Genomic DNA, 23,986 nt, shown 5'->3' on the forward strand with positions numbered 1-23,986 from the left:
TGAAACTCAGGCCGTCAGGTTTGTTCGGTGCCTTTACCTGCTGAACCATCTTGCTGGCCTCACCAAGGTTTCCTGTGACTCCTTCTCAGTAGGCTCTCTAGCCACACATGCACACACTGACTTCATGGAAACATTTGCTTCTCTGTGTACTTCCATGTTCCCTACAGAGTGGAGTACAGATGTCCTTGTGCACCTCAGTACTGAGAGGCATATCTGCCACTTCCCGCATGCTTTATGGCTTGAATTCAGATGAGGCATGAATAGCTGATGCCTGCTGAGATGCTTACAAATGCCAAGTGGCCTTGGCAGCCAACTGTTCCGATTTCTTTGATTCTGCGTAGAACTCATCAGAAAGTCTTTCCCCTTTACTAGCAGAGTTTAGCCCATTTATATCTTGCTATCTGTCTGTATTGATTTTTACAGTGCTTTCTGTCTCCTGGCTTGTGAAACATGTTTCCTTTTGTGTGTCTTGATATTCCGCATTTGTGCTGTTAAGCACTGGCTGCTTCATGCTGCATCCATACTTTTCTGGGCTGGACATGTCCTACCAAATGCCTGACTAGTTCAGTAGGTTACCCTCCTCACTTGGTAATTGTACACAGTAACAATGCCACCTGTTTACCTGCTGGACCGAATGCCCAGATAAAGTCTTGTGACTCAGTCCATCTGGTGGCTCAGCATTGATTTAGTACACTTAAGACTTCTTTCCTCATTGTGGGTAGTGGTATCCATTTCTGTGGCCCTGGACAGAGGAAGGTGACAGTGGAACTCCTCCCCTTCCATTCTGATCACAATGGTGGTAGCTTGTCATCTCTGTTCCTGGGCAGGGCTCCTCCATAAACTCCACACACCTCAGACCATTGGAAATTCACCAGGGGCTTTTAAATGTCTCTTGCTTACAGACATAAAACACATGCAGGCTGTGGGCTTCCTTGGCCTTTTTGTTCTTATAACCTGACCCCCATAACCAATCACACCCTCTCTCTATTAGACAGAGGGAGCCTATCAGCCCTGGTGCTCTGGTAGGTCCCAAAACACAGCTAAATATGCTTCTACTTCATAGTAATTTTCCAGGGCATCTTCCCACCCTTGCTGACAATGATGGACAGCCCTTGCTTTAGTCACTCATCTTTGCTGGATTCCTTCTTCTGTCCTTGTGCTCCTTTCTAAACACCGGCATCCTGCACAGCCTGGCACTCACAGTCCTATGTTCTGACTGCCCACATGAGCTGCATCTTCCACATGTACAGACAACTCTCAGAGCCAGTGCTGTTCAGACTCTGCCATGACATTCCCTCCCAGTACCCGACCATATCCTAACTCCCTGCATGACAGCTGCAATTCCTCATCCAGCCCCGCCATTGCTGCTCTGGGCCAGGTTCTAACATAACTCCACTTTCTGACAACTGTGTGCTTGAGGTCAACTTCTTTGGCAGTGGATTTCTCTCTCCTGATCCATAGCTTCCCCCTCTGATCCCCTAAGCATGGCTCTACTCCTTGCTACAGGAGGCTCCTAGAGAACAAGCCTCTTACATTGCTAGGATGCAATCTCACAGGCACTGGTTCTTCCATTGAGAGGGAAGAGCTGTGCTCACAGTGAGCATGATCCGCTTCTAGACCGTACGAACAGGGACCCCAGTGCCTATTATAGCCTTGAGTACCAGGACAGCCCATGATTCCTGCTTTGCTGAGGTGAGGCCCTGCAGAGGGTTAGGACTGCCTGTCAGGAAGTGCCTCACTAGTAAGCAGGTCACCTGATCCTCCCCTTCCCGCGGTCTTTTCCTGAAGCCTATACCCTACCCTTCCCTGACAAACACTTTTATGCAGTTTGCACTAACAATGATCCTCCACCAGGGGACATGTGCCTTCTGCTTGTGGCTTGGTTCTGCTCTACTTCTATTTTGCCAAAACAAGTTTGCCATTTTTGTTTTGACCCTGTTACATCTGTATAGTCTTCAGGGGAGGAGTGGGAGGTGCTGGCTCACACCAGAGCATTCAGACAAACATGGATCCTCTGGGTCTGCAGCCTCAGGTTTATGCTCAACCTCCAGCCTCTCCCAGGAACATTCTCCTCCCCTGCTGAGCCTGCAACAGCCATGCTTCCTAGACACTAGCTGGTGGCTGGCCCACCAGCCTCACTTCAGCACTGCTTCCCACCTTTGCCTCTTCTTCCTTGACCCACAGCATAAGACTATGGTTGGCACCACAAACTCACGGTGGGTTTCTGATCCAGAGACATTTCAAACCTAGCTCTTCAAGCACATGGATGACTCTTCCTGTAGGATTGGTATAGCAAGCAGCCTTTGTTTTTACTATTTGCAGTGTTGGGATGGAACCTAATGTTCTACCACTGAGCCACGCCCCCAGCCCCTCACTGGGGGATTCTAGGCAGGGGCTCTACCACTGAGCCACGCCCCCAGCCCCTCACTGGGGGATTCTAGGCAGGGGCTCTACCACTGANGCCCCCAGCCCCTCACTGGGGGATTCTAGGCAGGGGCTCTACCACTGAGCCACGCCCCTAGCCCCTCACTGGGGGATTCTAGGCAGGGGCTCTACTACTAACCCCCTCCCTTTCTCAAGACCTCCCCAGTAATTACAACCACTGTAAACCTGCTGGATACACCCATACACTCATTTCCTATCTCTACCACATGTATCCAATATAACCACATCGCCTGGTTTCAGGCTCCAGGACCCATAGCCTCATAAGGTGAGTCCTGCCCTCTCTTTTGTGAGCATCTGCTCCCTTACAGCCAATAGGAGCTGACTCATGTTTTGGATTGGTAGACATGAGATGAAGGGAATAGAAATTTGGTTGTGCGTGAATGTTATAGCCTGTACCTATCTCTTTTCTACTTCACTGAAGACAACCTGGGTCTAGAGTCAGTTATAAAAACAAGAAAACATGGGACTAATTGGATTGCGTCTTCAGGGACCCTGCCAAATGCCTCAAACCATGGGCCAGATTCCAAACTCATCCTGCTAAAAGGATTTTACACACAAAGTGCTTTTTGGAGGGCTCATCTGCAGCTGAGCAGTGGGGCCCCAAGCACATGCCTGCCAAGTGAGGGGGATGGGGTGAAGAGGAGCCCTGTGCAGCCTGGGTCGGGGTTGCTTCCCCACCTGCTGCTGCCCTGCCTCCTGTTGTTTTCAAACTGAATGTCCTAGAGAAGCTGATCCTGCCCACTCCACTCTCCAAGACTGGTAGGCAAGCTAGTGCTGACTGTGCCCTGACATTCTCTACACCCAGGTGTGACCTGACGCCAGGTTGTGGAGAGAACAGCATGTGTCTCTCAGCAAGAGGCTATGCTCATATGTACTGGAGGTAAAGATGGGGATGCTGCCTGCTGCCCACTGCCCACCAAGACTTTGTGGTCCTCAGGAGCAAGTATTTACCTGGTTATTCAAGCTGTAGGTAAAAGTTGAGGCCCTCCACCTCCAGGCTCCCATTCCAATGCTGTTCACCATAATGCATACCAACTAGACTGCAGGATCACAGAGCAGGGAGGGTGTCCCAGGCCTGGCTGGAGGGATAGCATGGACATATCTGTCCCTAAGGTGGGGATGGATGAGCCAGGATACACTCTAAATCAGGGCAGGGAATGTGAAGGTCCCAGACTGCTGCTGACCTAGGCAAATGACAGAGATTTTCTAGACCTGTCTTCTTCCATCCTAACAGCCCCATCACAGGCTGCCACAGAAAGAAACTATACAGTGTGTCAGTGACCAACAAATCTATCAGGCCAAACTCCTAAATGCTGGTCCTGCTGCTACACTGGGAGGAAGACCCCTTTTACCTCCTCTCCCCTGCCCCACACTCCTATGCTGTCTGCTCAAGTAGTAGCCACTAAAAAGGCAGGTGTACGTGGGGCCTAGTGGTACATGGGGTAACCCCAGCCCTAGAGAGGTAGATAGATGAAAGAGAAGAAGCATCAGCTACATCATGAGTTTAAGGCTAGCCTGGGCTCATGAGACCATGTCTCAAAAATACAAAAGGCACTTACAGAAAACACAGGGCAGAGCCAAGCACCAGCCTTTGCTTTCTAAGCATCAATACACTTCATGTTGCTCTGCCCTGATCACATAGACAAGGACACACACTGCACTCCTCCTTTGTCCCAGGGCCCTAACTTCTTTCTGTCAGGGTCTGCTCTGACTGACTCAGGCAGGCAGAGGCTGAGGAGAGCAAATGCAAATGACTTCCGCTCTGCAGAAGCTGACATGCCCACCACCAGGCCATTCTCCAGAGGTAGTGCTTGCTGAGGACAGTTCCTGTGATCTCTGACTCCTCGGGGTGGAGAAGGGACAGCAGCAGCCTCCCTGCCCTAACAGCTGGGTTGAAGCAAAGACTCTCGCGTCTCTGCTTGGGCCAGGTCAGGCCTGGAAGGTGTGGAAACAGTAGGAAGCCGCAAGAAGTGGGGTGAATGCTGCGTCTATGGAATTCTTGGAGTCTAAGCTTGAGCCAGCCTGGTATAGGAAGCCTTGGTGCAGATGATGCTTGGGTCCCTGGTGGCTGGGTCAAACCTCCAAAGTGGTCAACAGAATAGATGCAGCTCTATGAAAACTGTGAACACCGGCTGGAGGTGTGGCTCAGGAGAGTGCACGCTCAGTACTGGGTTGGATTCCTCAGCACAGCAAAACCCAACAACTTCAAATGGCTTTTTTTGCAAAACTGGTTTCCCACCCACCCACCCCCACGCGCTTATGCTAAAATTCCCATGGAATTGCAAGGCGCTCTGAATAGTCAAGATGCTCTTGATGGGGTGCAGTGGCTGCTTTTCTCCATGCTGCAACAAAACACCTGACAGAAAGCAGCCAAAGGAAGGAAGTGTTTACCCCAGCTCACAGTCTGAGGGTGCAGCCCGCCCACCACGGTGGTGAAGGCATGGCAGGCGGTGTGTGTGTGTGTGTGTGTGTGTGTGTGTGTGTGTGTGTGTGAACACACAGGAGTGTGAGGAGGCTGCTCACACTGCAGCCACAGGCATAACACAAAGGGGTAAGTGCTGGGCTCAGCTCACTTCCTCCTCTTCATTCAGTCCATGACCTCAGCCTAGGGAGTGTGCTGTGCACACTTGGATGATCCTCCTACCTGAGCTAACCCAATCTAGAAACCCGCTGAGATGTGCACAGAGGTATGTCTCCTAGGTGAGTCCACATCCTGTGACGATGACAACCAAGATCTAAACAATGCATTATGAGGGTGGGGACACACAGGCAGAATGCTCATATCAAAGGACAAGAAGTGGATTAAGGAAGGACCCACAGGCGGAACTGGAACTGAGTTCAGCACTGAACACAAACTGGCACGGCCAGCTGGTTTTTAATGAGGAGGCCATGACTACCAGGTAGAAGAGGAGTCTCAGAAGGGGGCAGGATTGAGACAAGTGGATATGCGCACACAGGAACAGGGTTTGAGCCCTAACTCATGCCACAATAAAAACCAACTCAAAGTGGATCAGAATCAAAACATGAGACGGAAGGAAGATACAGGCAAAGGAAGATGAAATAAAAGGCATATGGGTGAGAATCCAGGACTGAACCTTCCTAGCTTTGGATCAGGCAACAGTGTCTAAGCTGTGCCAACAGAGTGCAGCAACAAAAGGAGATGCCAAGGGCCTTGTCACAGCACAGCTCTGAATGCTAAGAATACGGGAGTGGGAACAGTCTGCTGGGTGAGCTACAGCTTTGCTGAGGCAGAGCTCTGATAGTAGTTGAGTATGCAGAATACATGAAGAACTCATACAGCAGAAAACACAGCTTAAAGTTGGGTGAGGGGTCTGGGGATGCAGCTCCACTTGTAGTATGCTTGCCAATTAAGAAGAAAAGGCAGAGAAGAAATAACAGCCGCTTCCGTCATCCCTGGTATTTGGGCTTCATCTTTCTGACTAGTCTGGCTAGAGGCAACTCAATGGAGTGGCTCTCACAGCAGCAGACTTTGATCGTGTTTAGAGAGGTGACCAATCACGTGTGATTGAGATGAACATCCCTCAGAACTGCAGGAGACTGTCTGCTAGAGACAGCAGCAAAAAGGAGGGTAGCTGACACCCCGCCCCCCCAAGCAAGAGGAGCCCCAACACTTCAAGACCAGAGCTCTCTGACAGCTCAAGAAAGCACAAATCTAATCTGAAGCAGAACGAGGGATACCCTTCCAAGAAAACTGCCCACAGGTACTCACTGGCCCTGTGCAGCCCAGTCCTGAGCTCCTCCCTGTGTCTCTTATCTATAGACTCCACCAGCTTTCCTCTTTGCCCTAAAGCATCATTGTGATTCCATTCTAAGGATGCTGTGGCAGCCTTCCCAGCAAGGCACAACCTCCCATTGGGAACGGTGCGCTGTGGTTTGAGTGGTTCGGCACCTTGCCCTTCCTGCCAGCGGTTCTAATTAATAAAACTGTTGCTGGCCACCAGTGTGAGCATGCTCATCCATACACTAGGCCTGAGTAGTCTCATCATTCAATGCTTGATACATACCAGTCTCCAACTTTGCCAAGTACACAGATGGTAGGATGGTACCAGGCCCAGGGCTCTGGAGGGCTCTCAGGCTGTCACCATCTCTCCAAAGCCCACTCCAGGCAGATGTCAAGAGGTAACTCTGAGACAGTAATAGGAAATCTGAATGGAGGCCACTATTCAGCTCAGCTCTAAGCCCATTGGAACCTGGGGAAGTACCTGAGATGCTACTTCTTGGTAAAGGGAGAGAGGTGTCTTAAGCTGAACTCTCCCTGCACTTTCACTTCAGCCTAGAGAGAGACATGGGGTACATAAGGCTGCATAACCAGTGCTAGCTACCAGGCAACTTGCTGCTGAATGCAATGGGCCTCCTACATGGGAAACATCCAGAGAGGCCAGCTTTTAGTTTCTATGCAAGGCAGCTAGCTCATCCCTCCAAATACAAGGAAGAGCATTCTGGAGACTCTATAGGTAGGCAGCTCAGGGAGTAGGCTGCTGCAGAGCAGGCTGGCTGAACCCAAAAGGGACGGGTTGGATGGTCAATCACTGGGAGGCAAGTGGCAGGGCATATACTGAGTCTGTGGAGCTTCACTTTAGAAGCCCCAGAGGTCAGGCTTGAGGGTCCAACATCTCAGATGCAAAGAAGAGAGGTGGAGTGGAGGTCTAGAAGCAATGTGAATAGCTTCTGCCGCCTGGACACTGGGGAGTACCAACGCACTTTAGTGGGGCTTCTGTTCCTTCTGGTGGGTGTGTGCGGTGAACCCTCAGCAGGTACAGAGGGACTAGGGGAAGACATTCAGGTAGAAAGCAGGGTTGTGAACACTGAGTTGACCATGTAAAGCAGAAGGTGTTCTCCAAGTCCATGTGATGAAATATTCCCTCAGGGTGGCAGTATGAGGAAGGACTAACCAGAGCCTCAATGGGGCCAGTTCCCTCAGAGAGCTCTCTCAGGCTCCCAGCCTGCAATGCTGGGTTGGAACCCAGGAAATAGCTTCCCCAGACACCTAATTGGCCATTGGGCTCACGGCCTCTGAGATCTACAGCATCTACTGCTTAAGATGCCTGGTGCTGCATGCTTTTGTATTTGCACCAAGATCAGCCCAAATGTACTGCCACAGAGCCTTCCTAGTCCCTCAGCGCAGGGAGACAAGTGTTCGAGGATATGCTTGCATACTGTGGTACCTACTCAGTCTGCATGCCACACCTAGGAATAGAAGAACATACTCAGAATGGGAGATAGGCAGAAGCTCCTCCACCAGCGCTGTGGAGGACCACAGGAGGATCCAAGAGGAGTCACCCAATAGCAGGCCATGTTCTGTGAGGGGACCAGACATGTGTGAAGAGCACACAAGACTACGGTCCCCAGTACTCACTTCTGTGACATCCACGTGACTCAGAATGACTCCAATGATCAGCCAAAGCTCTAAGAGACCATGCACACATGCTGGGGACCACACACTGTACACAGTCCTCAGAATCCATGTCTTTCTCCATATGCAACCACAGGACCTGTACTGCTGGGATTTTTCTTTTTCTTAAATTTAGGGATGGCTAAGAGGGCTAGCTACTCTTGCAGAGGACCAGGGTTTAGTTCCCTGCACCCAGGCTCACAACTACCTGTTAACTCCTGTTCCAGAGGATTCCACATGCTCTTTAAGTTGGGGGTGGGTGCATTTGCCTTTAATCCCAGCACTCAGGAGTCTGAGGCAGATGGATCAACAGAGTGAGTAGGACAGCAGGCAGCCAGGGATACATAGAGAGACCTTGTCTCAAAGAAAACAGACAAAAAGATTTAGTTGTTTATTTTTAAAGACTTATTTATTTATTATATATAAGTACACTGTAGCTGCCTTCAGACACTCCAGAAGAGGGTGCCAGATCTTGTTAAGGATGGTTGTGAGCCACCATGTGGTTGCTGGGAATTGAACTTTGGAAGAACAGTCAGTGCTCTTAACCACTGAGCCATCTCTCCAGCCCCCGATTTAGTTATTTTTATGTGTGAGTATTTTGCTTACATGGATGCATGTGTGCCACATGTCCCCAGTGTCTGTGGAAAATAGAAGACGGTATCGGATCCCTTGGAACTTGTGTTATAGATGACTGTGAGCTGACTTGCAGATGCTGGGAACTGAATGAACCCCAGGTCCTCTCTAAGAGCAACAGGGGCATTAGCCACTAAACAACCTCTCCAGCACATGCGTGCGCGCGCGCGCGCACACACACACACACACACACACACACACACACTCACATACACACACACACACTCACATACACACACACTCACACACACACTCACACACACACACATGCTGGGCCTGAGCTTATGATGAAGCTGAGGATGACACTGAACTTCTAATCTTTCACCTCCATGATGCCCAGATTCTGCGCATGAGCCAATGCATGCCATGCAGTGCTGGGGACAGAGCCCAAGGCCTTGTGCCTGCTTAGGCGACAGCTCTACTACGTACCAGCCCCTGTTACCAATTCATCACACCGAGCATCTGCCTGTGATGAGCTCCTTTCTGTCCGGCTACAGAGAGAGGCACTATTTGCAGTTGCTCTCAGAGACGGAGTGTAGAAGAGTGGTGAGTGCAAGCTCCAGTCTGACCCAACCACAGCCTCTTTGGGGGCAGAACCCCCCTCCTGATCCACAAACTCCACTGGGAATAAGGCACAGAGGGTAAGGAGGAGCCATTAGGGGAAAATGGTAATCAAGAGAAATGACTGCTTAATTACACTGGATTGGGGGGGGGGGGGAGCAGCATGCCTGTTAAGACCGAAAATAAATCCACATTTCTAGCTCCCTGAAGTCTATAAAATATTGGAGGCCTTTTATGGTTGTAATCAAAAACCTCATTTCTCTAGCCACTGCTGGCCGGATCTAATTAGGGTGAGGTATGCTAACGACGAAAGCCTGGCCCGGGACGTTGTTCCTTGTGGTATTAATTGCATTTAAAGAGGAAGCACAACCACACTCATGCTCACTAATTAGTGTGAGGTTACTAATTAATAACACAAAGTCAAACTGCCTTTGTCCTGCCATTAGCGATTAGCTCAATATGGCACGGCTCCCCTTCTACTACTTGTGAACAAGCTTGGAGTCAGATTCCAGCGGGCAGAAGGCTAGCTGCTGCAGGGATCAGGCAAGTACTCGGGCCATGTCCCTGTTAATGCTGGACACTAGTGTGATTGTTCTACATGCAGGTAACATGAGCCTCCTTCTCAGGGCCAGCTGGTTCAGCTGGCCCTTTCTTTACAGTATACAGCCTCAGGAAGGCAGAGAGAAGGCTTGGAAGCAGCCTCACTGCCAGCTCCAGGGTGTACTTGCTCCCTGGTTCTTCTCCATTAGAAAAAGAGCAAGGGCATCTCACAGGCGATTCACTTGGAACCTCAGTTCCAAGTGCCCATGCACAGCTGATCAGAGAGGAGGGGGCTACCACAGGCTGAAGGTAAAGCAGGATAACAAAGAGACTCCGCCTGGGAAACCTTCCTTCTACAGGCCTCCTTGGGACACTGAATGGCAACATCAGCTGCATCTCAGGTCCTGCAGAGGGTCCAGGACTTACAACACAGGGGGAGGCTGGAGATGCAAGTTTAAGCCTAGAAAAGGAGGCAGTTGTGGTGGGTGTGCCTCTAATCTGAGCACCTGGGAGGCTGAGCTAGGGGAATCATGAGTTTGAGGCTAGCAGCCTGGGCTACAGACTTGACCCTTACTCAAAATGCCAGAGCCAGGGCTGAGATGAAGGTTCGATCAACGAAACACTCGCTTTACAGCAAGGAAGACGTTTGTTCCGGCACTCTGAGAGCCAGATGTGCTGGCGCATGTTCAGAACCCCAGCGGTGGGGAGACGGGAGGTGGAGAGTCAGATCCCTGGAGACTCATGGACAAGGTAGCCTAGCCTAGGTGCCAACGTTCCAGGCAATGAGACAACCTGTCTCAGACAGAAGGGGGAGGGCCTGATCTCACATGCAGGCACACACGTGGACACTCACACAGGCTCACATGCACTCATATACGTACTTACAGACACAAAGAAACACAAAGTAAGTAGTAATAAAACAGAGGAAAGAAATGCAAATGCAGCTGTGAGGGCAAGGAGGGTGGAAAGGGTTCTCAGAGAGGATAGTTTCTGCCAGCCAATGACTCAAGGTGACCACATGGGAGCCACTGTTACACACAGCCACTTAAAATAATCCCCCTCAAACTCAACAGGACTCCTGGCATGTGGTAAGGCTAGGCATGTAAGTAACTCATTCAATACACTGTTTCACAGAATGTTGATCCTGATACTCAGGTTGGCTGCTCTGGAGAAACCTCCCCTCACCAAGCCCAGTGTGGCCAAGAGGCAGGTGAGGCATCTGGGGCAGCCAAGCTTCAAAGGTCAGTGATAGTCGGACATGAACATGCATCTGCCAGGCCCCACTGCTGCTCCTCCTCAAGGCCTTGCCTGAGGCTGGGGTAGGGCTTACTCTGCTGGCAAAGATGGCCCCGAAGCCTCCAGCACCTGTGGGAAGGATGGAGGCTGGGAGACAAACACCAGCTGTATCACAGGTACCCAAGCACTGCCACTTCTTATTTTCCTCTTAAGTGGGAAGCAGAAGAAAGAGAAATAAACACTGTGAAGTGACCTAAGATTAGGCAATCAAAGGCAGAGATCAGAAACTGGGCAGAGGAGACAGCTCCAAATGGAACCCTAAACAAACATGAAGGAACTCTGCCCCAAGGGCCTGCATCCTGTTCAGCAGCATCAGAGATTGGGTATCTTAGAGCCCGTGGCATCTGCTCTGCTCTCAAGGGTCAAAAGCAAACTAGAGTGCAGCATTGGCCATTGCCTTGCTTTGGTTACTACCGCTGTGATGAAACAACATAGCCAAAGGTGCCTCTAGGAGAAAAGGGTTTATTGCACTCATGGTTCCATTAGAGTTCCTCTCAAAAGCAGGGCCTCAAGCAGGGCAGGAACCTGGAGGCAGGAGCTGATGCAGAGGCCATGGAGGGTGCTGCTTACTGGCTTGCTCCCCAGGGCTTGCTTTCTTATAGAACTCAGGACCACCAGCCCAGGGATGGCCCCACCCACAATGGGCTGGGCCCTCCCCCATTGATCACTAATTAAGAAAATGCTAAGGCTCTCTCCTTTCTCATAACTCTAGCTTGTGTCAAGCTGATAGAAAACTACCCAGCACAAGGATGGATAGAAAACTACCAAGCACAAGGATGGCTCCCAAGTCCCCTAAAACCAGAGCCTCTGCAAGAAGGCAGAGCTAGCACTGGAGCTGGCAAGATAGAGCAGGGAGAAAAGCACTTGAACTACAAGCCAGAGGACCTGAGTTTGATCCCCAGAACCCAATAAAGAAGGAGGTAGTAGCAAGTGTCTATAATCCTAGCCTTTTTACAGAGAGCGAGGGGTGGAGACAACCTCATAGGACAGCTAGCTGGGCATACAGTGGCAATGAGACACTGTCTCAAACAAGGTGTAAGGAAAGGGCTTACACCCTCTGACTTCTACACGCCACGACCCTCCCTCCCTCCCTCCCTCCCTCCCTCTCTCCATCTCTCCCACACACATACAATGCACATACAAACAACTATTAAAAACAAAACTGAGGCAGGGATAGAGGCTAAGCTCATTGAGACCAAAGCAACACAGGTTGAATCCCACCCTGCGGGGGCCCTGGAATTCTAAGTCAGTCTCGGTGGGGGTCCAGCCACTACTGCTTTCCAGGGACACAAGATGAGAGGACCAGCGTAGGCTTCTGCACTCCGCCACTTGGTGCACCCTATATTCCCACACCAAGCTGTGGAAGCTGTGAGCCCTACTGCCTCACTAAGCTTAGGAGCTACCTAGCACTAAGGGCCCGAGAACAGCTTCTGTACCTACCCCTAAAACGAACACAAGGCTCACAGTTCCTCCACAGTGCCATGGGAAGCATGAGCAGAGCCAGGCAGCCATGCTCCTGTGCAAAGTGCACCCTGGGTGACGGCAAGCTGCTTAGCCACAGAGCCCTAGGCCTGGCATGTGCTTAGCACAACTCATTTCTAATTCTACTTGGCCTTGTGTACATTATGAAAACAAGGCCCTGGGGTACATCCAATTCAGGTCGACACTGAGGAAGCCACGCATGTCAACGTGCAGAGCATCATGGTCTCCCCAGGCTGTACAGACTGACGCTCAGCTCACAAAACCCCCCACTCCCTGCACGTGGCTTCCCCAATGGCAGCAGCAGACAGGCCACAGCTAAAGGAGGCTGAAACACTTTGAATCACAGGGACAAAGCCCAAGAGGCCATGTGTGGAGAAAAGAGGGCTACCATGATAGCCAGCCCACAACCAACACTGCCTGGGTAAAACCAGGTCATACCATACCTGACAACATGCCAAAGTTAAAGAAACTCATCATGCCCACTGACAGACACCATGCTCCACAGTCCACAGACTCTCTTCCACACTCACTGTGGGACGTTAACATCCCACAATCTACAAAATCATTCCCTCTGTGCTCCCCACATTCTAGGCCACAGGCCTGCCTAGCCTGCCACCTCTGACCACAGCCCCAGGCACCTTTCCCTCCTCCATGCTGCCTTAACTGTCAGTTACCAGCTGACTGACACCTTGCTGCTTAGCCTCTGCTTGGGCACAGTCTGACTCCCATGCTACTGACAACACACTTGGTAATGGGCAATGGACAACCCCAGCATGCACAACCTTCCCTGATTCTATATTCCATGAAGGTCTCTCCCACCTCCAGATCAGAATCTCAGCCCTGACCCAGAACCCTCACATTCGCTGCAAGCCAATCCCACTTGTGAATTCTAAGCCGAATCCTCCCCTACCTGTGCTATCTGACCTGTACCCTAAGTGCTCACACACCTATGTTGATTAGGCTGACCTGGCCTGACCCAAGCCCTTAGCCATAGGCTCCCAAATGGCTCCCAAGACTCCCACTGGGCTCACAGCTTGGTATCACAAAGGGGTCGGCACCAGGACTCAGTTTCCACCTCAGACCCCTCCACTCTAATAATACTGGGGAAACACCATGGCCACACAGGAGGGTGTGCCTGAAGGCCAAGTCCTACTGGAGGAAGGCAGGACTTCCCTTTGTCTGGATCCAGGACTCAAGGTGGTCTGCCCTCAGGCTGCCCTTCACCACACAGCACCAAGTGACCCCCACCTCAGTACTCACCGTGTCAGCTCTCTGCTTCTGAACCCCAAGCTCCTCCAGGGCCTGAGACAGCTGAGCCTACAAGACAAGACCAAGAAGGTTAGAGTTGAGAGGAGATGCCAGTCAGCCTTGGGGTACAGGGCCTCCACTCCCCCTGGGTCTGTCAGGCCACCCTAGTAGGCCCTAGGGGATATGAAATTCTAACCATACAATCCCCGCTGTGTGGTCCAACACTGGGGCAAGTTGGGGTGAGGAGGAAGTCAGCCAGCTGAATCTTGCATCCTAGTTGCCCACTTTGGAATCACTAACTGAGGTGGTCCTGCTGACATAGGACACGGCCCAGAACACTGGGTTCTCCAGCACTGGACAAACTGCAGAGGAGCAGGGAAAACCTGGCCTGCTCTCCTCAGATGAGAAAAGTTAACAACAGGGTCAACTGACCAAGAAAACCCAGAGCCCCACCCCAGGGCTCAGCACCCAGAGAAGCATGGTCTTCCTGAGGCTTCCCAACCTCTGCTTCAGCATCCCCATGAAAAAGCGGGCTACTGGAGGCTGCAAGCACAGACTCAGTTTCAGTACAGAAGACCAAAGGTCAAAGAGCACAGACCTTGGCTCCAGGGTGCCACAGACCCCATTCTCTTGTGCTCACAGCTTGGCCCCCTCTAGAATGGCACACACTCCTCACTGACCGAATACACTGTGGTTCTCACAGGCCCTGCTAGACTACTCCCTGGCAGGCAGTAAGCAGCATGGCCAAGATGCTTGCAGAAATCCATCCTGACCACCAGTACGCTGCTGTGAGCCATCTATAAATGCATCCACTGTGCACTAAGCACTTACACAGCAAAGATGTATCACCCTCACTGAGCAGGAAGGGTACTGCCCAGACCAGAGCAACAGTCACTCCACTGTCGGCTCTGCAGCAGGAAAGGGACTCCTTCTTCCTCTCCATCTACTGTGATCTGGCCCTCTTCCTCTGGGGACTCCCACAGGCTGAAGTGCCCTGCAGACATCAGGGGTTCTCAGTGCCTACAGATATTCTCCTGGCATACCATGTCCTCCTCTAGAAGAGCTTTTCTTAGGAAAATGGGTCCTGAAGTCAAATACCATGTATAATTCAGTGAGTGGCTGGTCAGCAAGCTTGGCAGAATTTGAACCCAGGTCCAACCTGAGACTCTCAAAACTGAAAGAACTGTAAGGCCCACACATACATTACCAGGGCACACAATATCTCCCAAACACACCACTCTCGTTGCTTTAGGAGGAGGGGACGGAGGTCAGAGACTGATATCCCCTCCACCTGACCGGCCTCAAGGACACACACTGATTTGCTACAAAGCAGTGAGGAAAAAGATAAACAGTGTGACAGAGGAGCGGGCAAAGAGGCAAACAGACGTCTCCCAAAAAGGAAACGCACACAGGCGGCAAACACACAGAAAGGTAATTAACATGGTTAGCAATTAGCCAAATGCAAATCAGGACCAACAGCGAAACCACTCTGCAAAGACAGGGCTGGCAGAGCCCAGGAAGTGCTGGGGCGCTGAAGGGAAAGGATGGGAATTAAGCAAGTCTCAGTGATGGTGACAGTGGCAGTGAGACTGAAGGAGTTCAGACCTGGCTTTGCCTTAGGGTTTAATGTCTGCATATCAACCCCAGGTATGTGCTCAAAGGACTGAGAAAGGCACTTCTGGGCTGAGAAGATGGCTCAGCAGAGAAAGCACTTTTCCTGTGACCGAGAATCTGAGTTTGAATCCCCAAAGTCCATGTAAAAGCTAGACACGCATGGTAGCACACATCTGTAATTCCCATGCTCTGTGTTGAGAAAGAAGGCAGAGACAGTAGACTCTCTGAAAGCTCTCTGGACAGCTAGCTGGGTTTACACAGGAATGCAAGCCCCTGCCTCAGAAAAGTAGAAGGCAAAGATTGACACCTCAGGCTGTCCACTGACATCAGCATGCATGCACACATGCACATTTGAGACACATGCAGACACAGGGACACACACACACTCACTTCAGCACCTTTGGCTGTAGCCTTGGCCATAGAAGGATGGTAAGTGGACTGGAGAGATAGCTCAGTGGTTAAGAGCACTGACTGCTCTTCCAGAAATCCTGAGTTCAATTCCCAGCAACCACATGGTGGCTCACAATCATCTGTAATGGGATCTGATGCCCTCTTCTGGTGTGTCTGAATACTGCTACAGTGTACTTATGTGCATAAAATAAAATTTTTTAAAAATTTAAATAAATAAATAAGAAGGGTGGTAAGTGACAACCTGCCCTGTATGACCACCACATCTATAGATAGAAGGGGAGCTGGCTTCCACTGCAGCTCCACCAGCCCCCATCCACACCTGCAGCAGGAGAGTCCCCAGAAGACCACTGGGAAACACTCCAGAAGGGTCTCATCTCTTGGATCAGCCAAGCATGGTTAGCAATAGTACTGTTGTAGGAAGAGATTGTTGGGAGAACAAGACATCTCAGTCACCACGTCCTCATCCAGAAAGCAGGGCCCCTCTGAGGTCCTGGTGTAAAAGAGATGGCTGACCATGATCATCATACTGTTCTCAGAAGGGACAGAATGTAGAGTACTACTATCTGCAGCTTGAGCACAGAGCCTCCAGAAAACGCTGCTTCGGCCACAAAAGTTAGACAGTGGAGGTAATGGACCAGGCCTCACTGGAAGATACAATGCAGAGCTGAAGAGGGAGGATGAGGTATAATGCCCAGCAGTGGGCGATGGGCAGTGCAGGGATCCACATTACTGGAATCTAGACTGAGGAAGTATCTCATGGCATGACAGTAAGTGTCCTGCCCTTTGCGGTGACATCAGGGCCCATATGATCTTGCTTTCTCCCGAGATGTCTAAAGAGGGACAGGCAGCCCTTATGCAGGAAAACAGCAGCATGGCACCTCAGTCCACCAGCTGTCCCTCATCTGCCCACAGCCATCGGCTAACACAGGCAGTCACCTCTCATCCCTCTGTTCACATGGCACCAGCTACCTGCCCTGCCCAAGATACTACTACCATAAAGGACACAGAGCCTGGCGTTGAGGCTACACACAGGGATGACAGGCTGGCAGCCTGCTCCAGAAATGGTACCAAAAGCAGTTCCCGCTCAGGCTCTGGCAAGGCAGACAACAGCATGAGGACAGCACAGATGTCCTTGGTCTCAGGTGTGGCCAAGGTGGCAGGTGGGCTAGCGCACATTTGCTACTCCAGCCAACCCCTGGAGATGCGTGTGTTCAGACAGGAGCCCTGGACATGTGCCACCTGTGACATTACATCCAGCACAGAAGCCTCTGCAGGGCTATTTTTATCCTGAAGTGAGAAGTGGCAGCCTGATAATCTAGCACCCCTGCAGGCACACAGACAGCTCGGAGTAAGCAGGAAAACCTGCAGGTAGGAACAGGCTGGGACGGACCATCCCAAGCAGGGGCTTGGTGTAGTTCTGCAATATATAGGCACAGTATGGCCTGGCCGGTAAAACCCAGAGAGTAGGCCATCCGCCCCACTTGGACCCAAGCAGACAGGGGGCCACCCAAGGTCACATTAACTGAAGAGGCTGGGTCTTAAGTGCTAGGCTTTCCCTTGGGGTGTGAGTATAGACATGGATGCAAGAGCTTCTGGAGGCTATAGAACAAGCCAGCCCCTGAGCAGGCAGCCAGCATGCTTAGCCATTCAAAGCTGCAAACTGAGGTATGGGCTATGGGGGTGGAAAGCATCATAGGCAGGAGTGGGCTCTGCTGGAGTAGAGAAGACAAATGACCCCAGCCTGCTCCATCACACTCTTCAGGGTTAGTGACTCCACAGAGACCACTTTAACTAGAAACAGGAGGTTCCCAGCTCTAGCCCATAGCCAGTGGCAGAGGGTCCTGGCCTATAAGTGTTCCCAGTAATCCTGCAGGGATGCTGACAGAGCTCAGGTCTGGGAACTGCGACTGTGGGTAATCAATCTTCTGGCATGCGGCCAGGATCCCAATGGCTGCCTATCATCTAGGTGACCTCCACAAAGGCTGATCTTAACCTCTGACCTCACCTCTTAGGGTACTTGTCTTCCATCTATGTAATGGGCCCAGTGAGCTGGAACTATAGTGCAGTGCAGAGCAATTACCTGGCACATGCATGGCCCTGGGTTCCTCCAATCACTCCCTGCATTCTCCTGCATCTACTTCTCTCAACTCTTTGGAGCTTCTGTCCTGTGTTTCTCCCCCAGTGTAGTCTTCTCACTGGAGAGCAGCATGCCAGTGTGTTTGGGAAGAAGTCTTCATGTAGCTGGTCGTGCTGTAATCTGTTTTAATTAAATATGCTGGAAACACAACTCAGGTGACTCGTGGCATCCAAGTGCCACACACTTGTATTTATGGCTCCATCGACAGAGGACTCGTGACATCTGCTTCCAACCTCCGCAGCCGCTTTATTAAATGGAATAAATAAAATCCGGGCAAAATGGCAGCAGCCCCACTGGAGACAGGCTACTGGGAGTCTCCAGCTCTCCATTTCTAGTTTGTTTTGCTGAAAATGATTTTGCTGGAATCAAAGCATGCCCCATGCTGGAACTGATGACGGATGTTAGCCTGGGCCAGAGCTGTGCCGAGAGGAGGACGGCAGTGGCTGCCTGCCTGCCCAAGGCAGCCCTGAGGCTGGCACACCTGCCTTCCCAGGCAACGAGCATTCCCTCCCTGGTCAACCATGGGAAAGCTACACCCAGTGCACAGGAATCCATGGAAGTGCCTGTTGACCCCAGAGAAAACAGGAGCTTGGGGTGAGGGTGGGTAAAGAAAGGCAACCGAGAAGTCATCAGAAAGAAAAAGAGACCAGAGGGTAAAGTGCCTGCAGCACAGGAATGAAGACCTGAGTTCCCAGCCCCAGTGCCCATGGAGAAGGGCCAAGTTTGGCAATGCACATCTTAAATCACAGTGTGGGGAGGTGGGGCGAGAAGAACCCCATGAGCTCACTGGCCAGCCAATCTAGCCAAATCTAAGCTCCGGGTTATGGCGAGAAGAAAGCCCCAATGTTCACCTGACTGCCAAATGTATGAGTACTGGCATGTGCACCTATGCATGCACATGACAACACACAGAAAGAGAGGACAGGCAAAGAGAAGGGAAGACTAGGGGCAGAAGTAGAAAGGAAAAAGGTTAAGGGGCGGAGAGACAAAGAAAGCAGAGAGACAGTGCCACACACCCAGGAGACTCCTTGAATCACCACATGCCCAGCAGTGTTCTTCCTCTTTCCTAGGAACCCTCCTTCTTGGCCTGTCTCCTAAGGGGGGATTTGCAGTCAGACCCTACACTGGGGTGTTCTCTGGCTCACATCTCTTCACCTTTTCAACTCAGATCTGAACAACACAGGCAATGTACGGGCTCCCTCTCCATTTCTTGTAACTTCCCTGGAAGAACCACTTGCCTCCCAGGCCTGAGCGATGCTTACCCAGCTGTAAGGCACTAAGGGACCTTTAAGAAAGGAGTTCCACGAAGTTATGTAACTTTTTACTGTGTCAATACAAGCAGCTCAGCTAATAAACTCCCGACAAGACTTTTAAAGCTCTCTAGGCATGAGCCATTTGCAAGCGTCTGGTATATGAACTCCACTATCCAGGAAGGCGATGGAAAGCTACCATCTGTAGCTGCAGCTCCGCCAACTACAGCAGGACCAGTGGCTGGCCCCTTGGCCTAGGAACACACCTGTGGCAAGACAAAGGTCCAACTTTCTCTCAGCTACTCTCTGGGCATTCAGTACCCAGGAGGTGCTAAGCCCTCTATGGGTGTATTTCCCAGACCCCGGGCAATGAGTGAAGTCTCTAGAATGTACCTACTGGGGATGGCAACATGCTCATGGGTGAAAAAACAAGAGATGGGAAGGTTTGCCTGGGACCACTCACCACTTAGTCTTGTGCCCAGGAACCTGGAGAGACCCTCACTAAGGCTGTGCTGGCTGTAGGATGTGTCTACAAGTCGGGCACTCAGAAGTGGCAGGTGATGTGTGCCATCTTGACTAACAGAGTGGCCTTAGATGGGTAGAGTGTACCTGCTGGACCCCAGAATGAGATAGAACCAAAATGTGGCTGTCTTGGCCCAGTAGTGCTCTCCTCAAAAGGATAGGGGCTGGAGATGACAGCAAGGCCATAGGTCTTCATGTGAAGTACACAGTTGTTGGAGTTTGGTCTGTTGCTATGTACTGTAATGAGAAACTCTGTACTCAAAGGTCTAGGCCTACGAGGATATTCTCATGTTTACAAGCTTTTGCTGTGCAAACCTTGTTCCTTGATTTAAAACAATTGATTAAATAAAATTGGCTATGGCCAATTACTGGAGGAACTTCTAGTAGGTAGGTTTGGAGTTCCCTTGTTGGGGGTGGAGAAGAGAAAGGTGTGAGGAGAGGCCAGGAGGAGAAGGAAGAAGAATAAGAGGAGAGGAGGAAGCCACCATAAGAGGAGATGGAGCCATGAGCGTGTAGTCAGGAGAAACAGCTAGTATCTGGGGTACACCACTGGAGAGGTAGCCAGGCCAGCAGTTAGAAGAGTAAATTAGGGTGACCCCCAGTAACTGTCAAAGCCAAATAAAATAACCATAGTCCGAGTCTCATTTATTCATAAGCTAGCTGGAGATAAGCTTAAAGTGGTTGTACGACATTCAGGGGCTGGTGATGACCAGGGTCTGGGCTTTAAACAGCAAGTTGTATGGCTTCTGTAGGAACAGCTTCCTGGCTCACTGTGGCAGGGATCTTTCCTACCAGTCATCCTCATATGTCACCTTAAATCCCCAGAACTGACTCAGGACACACCCCTCCCGACTCACCAAGGCCCCAGGAGCCCGCGTCTGCCTGCCTGTCAGAGGCAACTTCTTCCTTTGGCCTATGTATAGCTTGCCTTCTATGACAAAGCAAGGCTGTTTGCCCATCTCCCTTCTCACTAAATGGAGACTCACAGAAAACCCAGCTGTACATTGGACTCTACAGAGCAGGTAACAGAATGGAAAGGAGTCATGCTTAGGGAGCAACCTCCTAAATTCAAGCTCCAAGATAGCTGGGAAGTCGAAAGCCAAGGCCACTCTTGGCCAAAGCCAAGGTCCTTCCAAACTCTCTCCACAACAGACCACTCAGCTGTGGGACTCTCATACCTGCCTGCTCCTTGTCTCTGATCAATATGTGCCCAGGTCCCCATTATTCCCTCCTCCAGGCCATCCTTTTCTGCATCTGACCTAGCCCCCACCAGGCCAGTGGTGAGGCCCAGAAAGCAGTGAGCCTGTCTGCTGCCACCTGGTGGAGGCAGAAGGTGTACCGTTCCCCACTCCAGTGGATTAGGACCCCCTGGCTGGCTTCCTCCTCTAGACTGCTAAATCCAGCTACTATTCCATCCTCAAAGGGCTGGGTCTGCCAGACCTTGTGCTCCTCCAGAGCCCTACAGTATGAGGAGGACTCTAGTGGAGACAGGGAATTCTGTGACTGACTGGGCACAACTGTCTCTCGGTGACTCCTGTGAAAATGTGGCAAGTGTCTGAACACATGGCCACTCTACACAGCAAAGGTTGCATACCCAGCATAAATAGCAGAGCCACAGGCTGAGGAGAAAAGCCACTAGGGCTCTGCTCATAGGAGCCTAACTCACCACAGCCATGACACCAGCACACCTAGGCCCAGAGGAGGAAGGTTGCTGAGGGCCAGCCTGCTTCAAGAGGTCAGAGTGCCCATGCATAGGAGGATCAACTGTAACAGGAATCTCCAAGGTGTGTATGTTGGGGAGGGGGCTCCTCACCCTCCCCCATCTGGACTAGCCTGACGAACACTCACAGTGACGATGACTATGAAATAGCAGGAGCACCTTGCTCCACCCAGCTGAGCCTCCAACTGGCTTTCCCATAACTCTGGGACACAAAACAGGAGGAAGAACCTGCCAACCTTATATCCTGCAGGAAAAGGTAGGGTGCTTGACATATATATATATATACCCATGAACAGGGTGACAGCGAGATGCTGACAGGGAGCATACATCTGCTGGAGCTGAATCCTGACCACACTGGTCACTTGACACCAAACACTGGCTGTGCCCAGACTATCATCTTCCTAAGGACCTATGTGGAATGCATATGGCAGCACAGATGAGACCTCAGTGAGAAAATACCAGGGAGCTGCAAGGTGTCAGAGAGCAGACCCACCAATCTCTCCTCGTTAGCGTTTTTCATGGAGCTAAATGTGCTGTAATAAAACAGCTATTAACACACTTACATTGATGATGGCACAGCTCACTAGAACCCGAGTTAACCTTTCAGATGAGGCTGGAGAGCTGGGTTGTGGCAGCTCACAGCAGCCCCAGTGAATTGCACTCCTGGCTGCTGGCCACCTGTGAGACATTGGAACAAGTGCACAGCCAGAGAGGGGAGTGGGGAGATCAGCGCAGGACCCAAGCGGGTCTCCACGACTCGTGTGACTTGCTTTATTCTGCCAAGAGTGTCAGTGAGGGATCCTCCTCCGTGCAGGGACAACATAGGCCCAATGTGCCTGGTGAGAATTTCATGGGCAGAAAGAACATGCAGCCAGCCTGGATTGTGGCCTCCTCATATGGCACAGCCTTGCCACAAGCCATCGCCAGAGCTGAAGCTCAGCAGCTCCCACTCTAGTCTTGCCCCAGTGAGACCTATAGCTGTCCTGAGCTGTGGATCCAAAGGTGCTCCCTGACTTTCCCAGATAGGTTACAACAGTGTCACGCATTTCTGATTGCTCCCTCATGGGATACCACACCTAAAATGCTACTGCACTTTGTAGTTATCATGGGTTTGATTTATGTATTTACTTGTTTCTTTGTTTGTTTTTTTCAATAACTAGGAATTTAATACAAGAACTCATGAAAGTTAGTAAGTGCTCTACCACTGAGCCACACTTCCAACCCCTCACTGGGGGACTCTAGGCAGGTGATCTACCACTGAGCCACACCCCTGCCCCTAGTTAAGCTATATCCTCCACCTTCTTTTTACTTAGGACAGACATTCCGTTGCTCAGACTATCCTTAAACTCACTCTATAGCCCAGGCTGGTACTGAACTTTGCATCCTCATGCCTCAGCCTCCCACTTGCCTGGTGGACTGCAGGCCTGTGACACCAGGCTAGCTCACAGCGTCTACTAAACATCCCCCTCACCAAAGGCTCTGGTGCAAGCCTAGGAAAGGGCCCTGCTCAGTGTGGACTCCAGTGCTCTCTGGAAAGAACATATAGACACTTCTCCAAGTGGACAACCAAGAGCACTAGCTGGGTGAGGGTCGAGTTGTCTGCACAGAATGACTGGCCCTAGCAGCACCTCTCTGGGAGTCTGCGTCACACCAAGGTCAAGGACAAGCCAAATAGATGTGACAATCAAAACCAAAAGAGCTGATGGGACAGAGTGTGACAAAGGCCTTGCCTAGGATGCTCTGCAGGTTGGCCATGCTACAGGGCAGTCCTTTGTTTGTGCATAGGTGCCTGGTGGCTTAGGTTCAGTCCTGGGTCTTCTGGGTTTCAGTTTTCTTGTCACTGAAATGGGGACAATGACAGTCCTGCTTCTAAGGTCACAGCCAGAGTCAAGCTGAGAGATACAACTGGAAACTGGGTAAAGGGCAGGCGCAGGTGGCATCTGGGGATGTGGCTGTGTGGTTCTCCCGACAGGCAGGCTCTCACCTCATCTTGTACGGTCACGCAGCCTCTCCAGAGAATTAAGCAAACCTCTACCTCTGCTGGAGGGAGAGCAGCATTTAGCTTGCAGGAGCTCTGCCCTGGCACAAGCCAGCGAGAAGGAGAGAGCAAGTGCAGTCCACACTGAGAGTTACTCTCTTCTTTAAAATGGAACATTTTCTCTACCTCCACTCCACAAAGCTACATGAGACTTCACAGGGGGCTCACAATACTGCAGGTGACAGACAGAACAAGAAGCCACAAACTGCTTGGAAAACACTGTGCCATCCTCTAGACAGGAACACCACAAGAACCTGCAGCAAGAGGAAGCAGGCTACCGTAGGGACCACATGGCTACACAGCACAGACTGTCTTCAAGGCACCTGGCAACAACCTGGCAGAGGCCTTGCCTTACCTTGAAGTGCCTTGACACCCACCTCTGCTGGCTGGGGTTGCCTGGAACCCCCTAACCACCAAGTGCTATATAAGAAGTAAAGTAGAGCACATACCAAAATAACCCCCTCGGCTGCCCTCCTCCCACACACACCATAGCCTCCACTTGCCCATGGCACACACCTACCTCCATCTCCGAGCTGTGGGCATGTACCTTCTGAACCATGTCCTCAGCCTCCCACAGGCGCTGTGTCAGCTGGGTTGAGTACTCAGTTTGGGTCAGCTCACTGTCGTAGGATCCCAGGATGGCACGCATGCCGTCTCTCTCCTATAGACACAGATG

The 23,986-nt window shown here is 51.2% G+C and overlaps 1 protein-coding gene across 3 annotated transcripts in view; it reads right to left on the bottom strand.

Moving 5' to 3' along the window:
* The window catches only part of Mad1l1 (mitotic arrest deficient 1 like 1), a 317,003-nt gene that overhangs the window by 111,466 nt on the left and 181,551 nt on the right, over nucleotides 1–23,986 (bottom strand). For all 3 annotated transcript variants that reach the window (XM_029477688.1, XM_021162520.1, XM_021162521.1), the window contains exons 12-13: nucleotides 23,831–23,971; nucleotides 13,631–13,687 (exon numbers count right to left, since the gene is read on the bottom strand). In XM_029477688.1, coding sequence (XP_029333548.1) covers nucleotides 13,631–13,687; nucleotides 23,831–23,971 — 198 coding nt within the window. The remainder of the gene's footprint in view (nucleotides 1–13,630; nucleotides 13,688–23,830; nucleotides 23,972–23,986) is intronic.

The sequence above is a fragment of the Mus caroli genome, chromosome 5 (genome assembly GCF_900094665.2).
Source record: "Mus caroli chromosome 5, CAROLI_EIJ_v1.1, whole genome shotgun sequence".
In the NCBI taxonomy this organism is placed as follows: domain Eukaryota; kingdom Metazoa; phylum Chordata; class Mammalia; order Rodentia; family Muridae; genus Mus; species Mus caroli.